At 39.5% G+C, this 7,057-nt stretch overlaps 2 protein-coding genes across 2 annotated transcripts; both read right to left on the bottom strand.

Moving 5' to 3' along the window:
* Positions 1-4,396: 4,396 nt before the first annotated feature.
* Positions 4,397-5,340, bottom strand: LOC108953988 (cysteine-rich receptor-like protein kinase 19). The gene is made up of 3 exons (XM_039313895.1): positions 5,274-5,340; positions 4,818-4,939; positions 4,397-4,726 (listed from the first exon to the last, which is right to left on the bottom strand). The coding sequence occupies exons 1-3, from the start codon at positions 5,338-5,340 to the stop codon at positions 4,397-4,399; spliced, it is 519 nt and encodes a 172-aa protein (XP_039169829.1).
* A 245-nt stretch (positions 5,341-5,585) lies between these two features.
* On the bottom strand, positions 5,586-6,449 carry LOC120294027 (cysteine-rich receptor-like protein kinase 14). Its single transcript, XM_039313894.1, has one exon. It carries the CDS (start codon positions 6,447-6,449, stop codon positions 5,586-5,588), a length of 864 nt encoding a protein of 287 aa, XP_039169828.1.
* Between the last annotated feature and the right edge of the window lie 608 nt (positions 6,450-7,057).

The following is a 7,057-nucleotide window of genomic DNA, read 5'->3' as shown; positions in this document are numbered from 1 at the left end:
TATTATCGATACTCAGTTGATACATGTCATCATTGGCATAACCCTTCCCAACAAACATCCCATTTTTCAACAAGATAACCTTGTCGGATTCAAACAAAACCCGAAACCCCTTTTACAAAGTAAATCAATAGAAACTAGATTCTTCCTAATTTCGGGTATAAATAACACATTAAGAAGAGTTATCTTCTTTCCAGAAGTGAAGTCTATCTCCACAGTGCCTTTTCCAGCAACCTTTGCAAGAGCATTATTCTCCATCAAGACCTCTTGAACATTTGAGTCAACAATCTCTTCAAATTGCTTGAACATGTACTTGTCCTTGCACACATGGACTGTTGCTCCAGAATCTAACCACCAACCGGATCGGACAGTGGTAGAATTAATTTCAGAAACCATAGCCATCGCATCATTGATTTCAGAAATTTCCATGTTCGAAAACATATTTGAAATCATGGCTACATAATTTTCTTCAACCAGATTTGCATTTGCTTTCACCATCGGAATGTTCTTGTCCTTTGAAATGTTCTTGCGGTGAATGCAATCCTTGGCATAGTGTCCCTGTTTGCCACAAACAAAACAGCAACCCTTTTGCTTCTTTTGTGTTCTCTTGAATTTATGCCCCCCGCTTTTTACTTTGAAGTTTTGGCCGAGTTTCCGTTTTTTATCCACAGCATTCACCTTGGAATTGTACAAAACAGAATTATCACGTAAACGTGACTCTTCCTCATTGCGAAGATGTTTCTGTATTTGTTCCAAAGTAAAGTCCTCCGACTTGTGAATCAGCCTTTTTCCATAGTCTTTCCAATTTGGAGGCAATTTCGCAATAATTGCTCTAACTTGAAAAGCTTTTGGAATATCAATCTTAAGGGCACGAATCGTATTCACAATCACTTGCAATTCATGGACTTGTTCCAGCAAGGGTTTAGTATCAATAAACTTGAAATCAAAATACTTTGCGATTAGATATTTGTTGGTACCTTGCTCCTCCACTTTGTACTTGAATTCCAGTGCATTCCAAATTTCTCTGGCCGACTTCATTTCAGTGAATAAGTCGTACAGACGATCGGAGAATGTGTTCAGAATGTGTCCTCGAAAAAGTAATTCATCCTCCGCACGTTTCTTCTTTTCCTTATTAACCCTCTCAATGACTTCCGCACTTGGCTGTCCTCCCTCAGCAGTAGGCTTAGGATCTTCTACAGGCGCCAAGTTAGGATCTAGTATGTAGGAAATCTTTAGAGCAGTGAGTAAAAACATCGTCTTGTCCCTCCAGTGAGCAAAATTGTTCCCATCGAATCGGTCCAGTTTGACCATATCTTGATTCATAACTTTGATTGTCTTCGACTCCATTGTAGCAAATTAAATCCTTAAAATTGTTGGAAATATATGGTTTCGAAATGGGTTGAACAATGAAATCGAATCGAGTTAAAAAACTCGGACTTTGAGGCGTGATATCACTTTCTTTAAGGATTTATTTGCCCCACAACGTTGCTAATGGTCACCGGCAAAGATCCTCCAGGATACAACAAAGTCTCGGATAAAAATGCTAGATAGCAATTCTAGTATTTCTCCAGGGTCTCTCTAGGAAAACAATCGAAAAATTGGCTGCTGTTTTTCAGAAAGAAGACTCGAAAAATGACCACTATATTTCTTTCCGAAAAATGACAAGTATATATATGAAACGCCTCGCAACTTTTCGTGAAAATTGCGAACAAACACATCTTTAGAAAATTGTTCGGATAAACAAATGCGACTCTTCGAAAGAAATCGAAAACGAACAATTGCAACCCTTCGGGAAAAGTTAAAACTGAATAAGTAATTTTCAAAATGTTGTATTGAAAAGACACATACAAATTCAGAAATTATTATAATTTTTTAAAATAGAATTTCAAATTTTATTTTTTATATATTTTATTTCCGAAATTCTCAAAATAAAAGACAACCTTTTGAGTTTACTGAAAAATTAATAACAAAGAAATAAAAATTAGAATAAATAACAAAGGGATTAGTGTTAATTAAACCGCGGGCACGTAGGCTTGCAAAGTGCTAAGTGCGCCAAATAATCGCGCAATTATTCTTGCAGCCGCACGCGGGTATGGTGGGGTTTAGCCCCACCCAATCATTCTTTAAGTACATAAAGAAAAACCCGCACTTTTAAATTAGCCCACTCCCTCCCACTTTTCCTCTGTGGGACAAAGAAAACACTTTGTTTGTTTTAACAAACAAACCTCCAACAATCCCCCACTTTGTTTGTAAAACAAGGATTTCAAAATTAATTTTTTTTTTTTAAAACCATACAGCCAAAATTTCAGTAAGATTAATATATATACATAAAGGTCTCTTTCGAATTAAACATTTACTTAGTGCAAGTATATCAAAGCTCTATCAAAGTGACAAGTAGCTTGGCTTTAAACTTATACTTTTGTGTAATAAAACCAGACATACCACACATACACTAATCTATTGTTTCAGCGAGAAGTTCTATATTACTCCGCACTATTATGACCTTGTGCTTGATCCTGTTTCATGAGCTCTCTAGAAAGCAACCCTCACTTTCGTAAGAAGCGGCACCACTTCTAAGCTCATATAGATGAAGTATCTACCATATGTTTATGTTACTATTAACACACTACAAACTTGTATCATACTTCATTAAGAATTCAATTCAGCCTACAAAACGTAACAGGCGATACTGATTTCTCATATCGGGGCTACGTCGGTATCCAACAATGGCCACATGGTAGCTACAACAAATGTTGACGACAAAAGCTGTTTGATGCACGTCACCTAGGCGCTTTGGGGGTGTGGGGGGTGGGGGCGGGCGGCGGCAACAGAGCTATTAGGGGAGAGACAGGTGAGGGAGATCAAAGGGGTGTTTTTATGGTTTTTCGAGTTTGGGCTAAAATTTGGTGATTCAGGGTACTTTGTTTTGCTTGTCCAAGCTTGCTGTTCATGTTAAGTTCACACATTGCCTATTAAAAAGTTTCCTTAATGGAATAGCCCAAAACTAAGAGAGTGGACAATAGTGATTCCTGGAGAGCGGAGCCATCTCATTGGTCATTAGCGATGGCCATCCGGCAAAGGCGGGTGGTGGGGTGCCAACCCTTTGATATTAAAAAGTAAAAAAGTCCAAGTTTGTTTGTTTTATCAATTTTGATATATCCCCGCACTTCTATTGGGAGAAGATATGAGCACATCAAATTGCTATCTAGTGTGGATCAACATAAAAATACGTCTTCCGGAGATTATATTGTATCACGAGTACCAGGTACAAGGAGACAGAAGCAATAGGGTACTAGAATAGCTTGATTCGTACATCATGTTAGATAATGAAGTAAACTGCAACCTGCATAGATCAAAGGTTTGACTTCGGCCGTTTCAAGTGGCTTACAGATTGCCCCATGAATTTATAGGTAGGCGGGTCCACGCCCAAAGAGATAGAGTTTTCATCTAGGTTGTGGATCACTCATCGAAGCTTCGTTTATTGATGTTCGTGCTGATCCATTAATAGATGAAGTCAAAATTTCTCTACCACTTGCATCTGTCAAATATGCAGGCCGTGTTGGTGTTGGGATGTTTGTGCTCTGGCTCTCGAGCATCAAAACCACCGAAGCCATGGTAGGCCGTCTTGTTATGTTCTCTTGAACACATAACAACGCGATTTGGATACATCTTGACATTTCGTTTCTCGAACTGCCATTTAACATGGGATCTATAAGGCGGAAAGGTGTTCCCTTTCTCCAATTTTTCCATGCCTGCAGTGCGGTCATGATAGCAAGTAAACACGTTTTGTAATTTCACAGGCACATGGAGAAGTATTCTAGATTACAACTAAAATTGTTGGATGAACTCTGCAATTTCATACTCACGTAGCTCAGTAGGTGCTCGAATTCCCTGAAACGCTGAAGTATGAATTCTTCTTGCCACTGATGATCTCTAATACCACTACGCCGAAACTATACACATCAGTTTTCACAGAGATCTCTCCATGCTTTACATATTCAGGAGCCATATAGCCACTACACCACATAAAACACAGATTCCAGACTCATCAACTGGCAGAAGAAAACTGGTGAATGTTTTCGTTGCGTACTTTCCTAGGAAAGTTGAAACAGAAAACAAAGCTTCAGGAAAGTTTATTGAAAACTTACAAAGTTCCTGCGATTCGTGCAGTATTTTCCCTACTCTGGTCCAAAATGAATAGCCTGGCCGTGCCAAAATTGGATATCTTAGGATTCATGTTCTCATCCAGCAGAACATTGCCAGGCTTCACATCACGGTGTATGATCCTAAAGGGTGAATCCTCGTGCAGATAAAGAAGTCCTCGGCGATTCCTCTGATTATACTCAAACGCCTCTCCCAACTTAACGATGTACGTTTGACTGAATCTGTAATATAGAGATCATATAATACAAAGTACTGCCAAATAGTTTGAGGCACAAAGCTCTCCAACGGATACATTAGTAGCAAACAACTGATCAGTGAAATGGAAGCGACAAATTTTAATGTGCAAGTTCTTACCAGAAATGAATCCTTCGAGGCTTGCATTGGGTGCAAACTCAAGAATCAGAAGTCTTTTCCCTTCTTCCAAGCAATACCCATGGAGCTTAATCAGATTTTTGTGCTGAAGCCTGGCCATTAGAGTGACCTCATTCTTAAACTGTTGTTGACCTTGATTAGTACATCTTTCAAGCCTTTTCACAGCAATGTATTGTCCATTTTCAAGCTTGCCCTACAGTCAAATTTTCATACGCAAGAAATAATGTTTATTACTATGTAGAGATGTAATTCTCAGATAAACGTGAAATAAATTTTCTTGCTACCTGATAAACTTTTCCAAATCCCCCTTCTCCAAGCTTATTGGCTTCTGAAAAGAAATTTGTGGCAGCCCTGATCTCGCTTATTCTGAACTGTAAGCTTTCAGCAGTTTCGACCTCGTCTTTTGCTGAAGAAAATGTGCAGCAATCACCATGAGATCTCCAGGATCCGATCAGAAAAAAGTGAATATTTTCTTGTTCTTAACATGTCATTTGGACTTTCTCCATTTTAACAAACATTTAGGATTGGTTTTAGATTCCCAACCGTCTCTCAGAAAGGGAATATAGACCAAAATCGCGCCATTGTCCCTCCCACACTATTTAATCCTTGTGCTAAGCTGGATAAGAAGTCATTCAATGACAACTCAATTACAGAACATAGAACAACTGATAAATTCACTAACCAGATGATACCTCCCATGGATTACTTCTTCTCCTTCTAATAAAGCAAAACACACAGACGATAACCACCCACGAAGAGAACTGTCGAAACTACTGCAGCAATGACAATGCGCAGGTACTTCGACATATTACCTGCCAAAACCAAACAACGCGTTTCATCTAATTTGAAATGGAAACCAATCATTGCTAACATTTCAGATTCAAATGATTCTTCTTATAGCACGGACATCAGAAATTTGGCTCGGCTAATCCCAATTGATACATGCAAACTGGCAAATTCATGTATATCAGATGAGGTAGGCATTGACCCTGTTTGAAAATTGTAATTCATGAATTCTAAATCACCAGTTCATGTAAAATTGAGCCAACCATTTATGACTTGGGCATTTGGAGGAGGAAGAAAGGAGGATCGATCGTGGCGGCTGCAATCGGCGGCGGCAAATTGCTGGTATTGGACTCGAGAAATGAGTACAAGTCCCATCGGAAAATGCAGCTCGGCTTCTCAATAGTCCCACCTAGTCTTCCGTCACAACATTCTTGAAAATCATTAATGCATTCCCCCAAGCAACTATCGCAATCAAACCGAGACAAATCAGGGCTGCACTGCAATAATGCGAACACAGTCTGCAGATTTGGCAACGTTGTGCTCCCTGCTGCAAACTTGAGTTCCCACGTCCCCATCGAAGCCCTCACTGCCAGCGCTTCCGTCAAGTTCCTCCATATGCGATCGAACTGATCCAGATCCATCTGGATGTTGCCATCGCGATAAAGCTTTAAAGTCGGAATTGTCTGCTTCACGCCATACATCGGAGCATCAGAGTAACGAATGAAGCACGGAGGATCTCCTGTCCCCCATGAGTACGCAGCTTTCTGGTTCGGACAGTTGACCATCAATTCTTCAGCAGCAGAGATTATGCACTTGAAGCAAGTGTCGTTCGAAGAGTCACCTCTGCAGAAACTGAGCACGTAAATGATCTCTGAGCCTGTCCCGACGTTCCCAGAGTAGAACCCACCGTTCGAAGCCATGTTGCTGGGCAGAGAAGAGAGGACGAGCTCACGATTCTTGGCATAGTCGCTGGCTGTCGTGAAGTTGCCCGTGTTGTTGCAGTAATAAGCTTCGGAGAGGTCGAACGTTAGGATGTGAAGACAGAAAGGTACAGAAGGTAGACGACAAAGAAGTGGAGGGATAGAAGGAGGTTGTGCAGATACGGTGGTGGCAGAATGCTTCAGCTTCATTGTTGAAGATGAGACGTATGAGTCGTCCTCTCCGACCGCGTGGTATAATTATAAGTAAAAGAGCGATAGCAATGATAAATCACGCAGATGTAGTGGAATGACATGTTTTAAGAGTAGCTCTCTCTAAATTATTTTCTATGTGGAGAACAAAATAATTTTCTCAACGATGGTCGTTGCTTAGAATGTATTCAATGTACAAAAGCCAGCTTTACTAATATATATTAGTATATAATAACGCTTTTCCTTGTCCAAGATTAACTTAAAAAGTGTAATGAGTTTAGAGAACCTTCCAACTAGTCAACTAACAACAATTTGAAAGCATCTTTAGAGATTTTATCATTACCCTTATCTTTATAGATTTTGTCATTAGGTTGAAAAACTTGTGTTTGAACGAATCAAAGCGATTTTCCAGAAGCGAAGTATAGATTTGAGTTAACATCAACATTTAATATTAACATCAAATTATTTAAATAGGCTTATTCTATCACAACCGCTTGAAATAATTTATTATACATCTTACTCTTCATGATATCATGCCCATGTAATTAAGAAAGTATATGGGCAGGATAAGCCGTCCCCAAAGTAGTTTTAGACACAATAAATTGGTG

The sequence above is a fragment of the Eucalyptus grandis genome, chromosome 5, assembly GCF_016545825.1.
Source record: "Eucalyptus grandis isolate ANBG69807.140 chromosome 5, ASM1654582v1, whole genome shotgun sequence".
Lineage (NCBI taxonomy): Eukaryota > Viridiplantae > Streptophyta > Magnoliopsida > Myrtales > Myrtaceae > Eucalyptus > Eucalyptus grandis.
The sequence above is the reverse complement of the archived record's forward strand: the minus strand, read 5'-3'. Positions and strand labels throughout refer to the sequence as shown.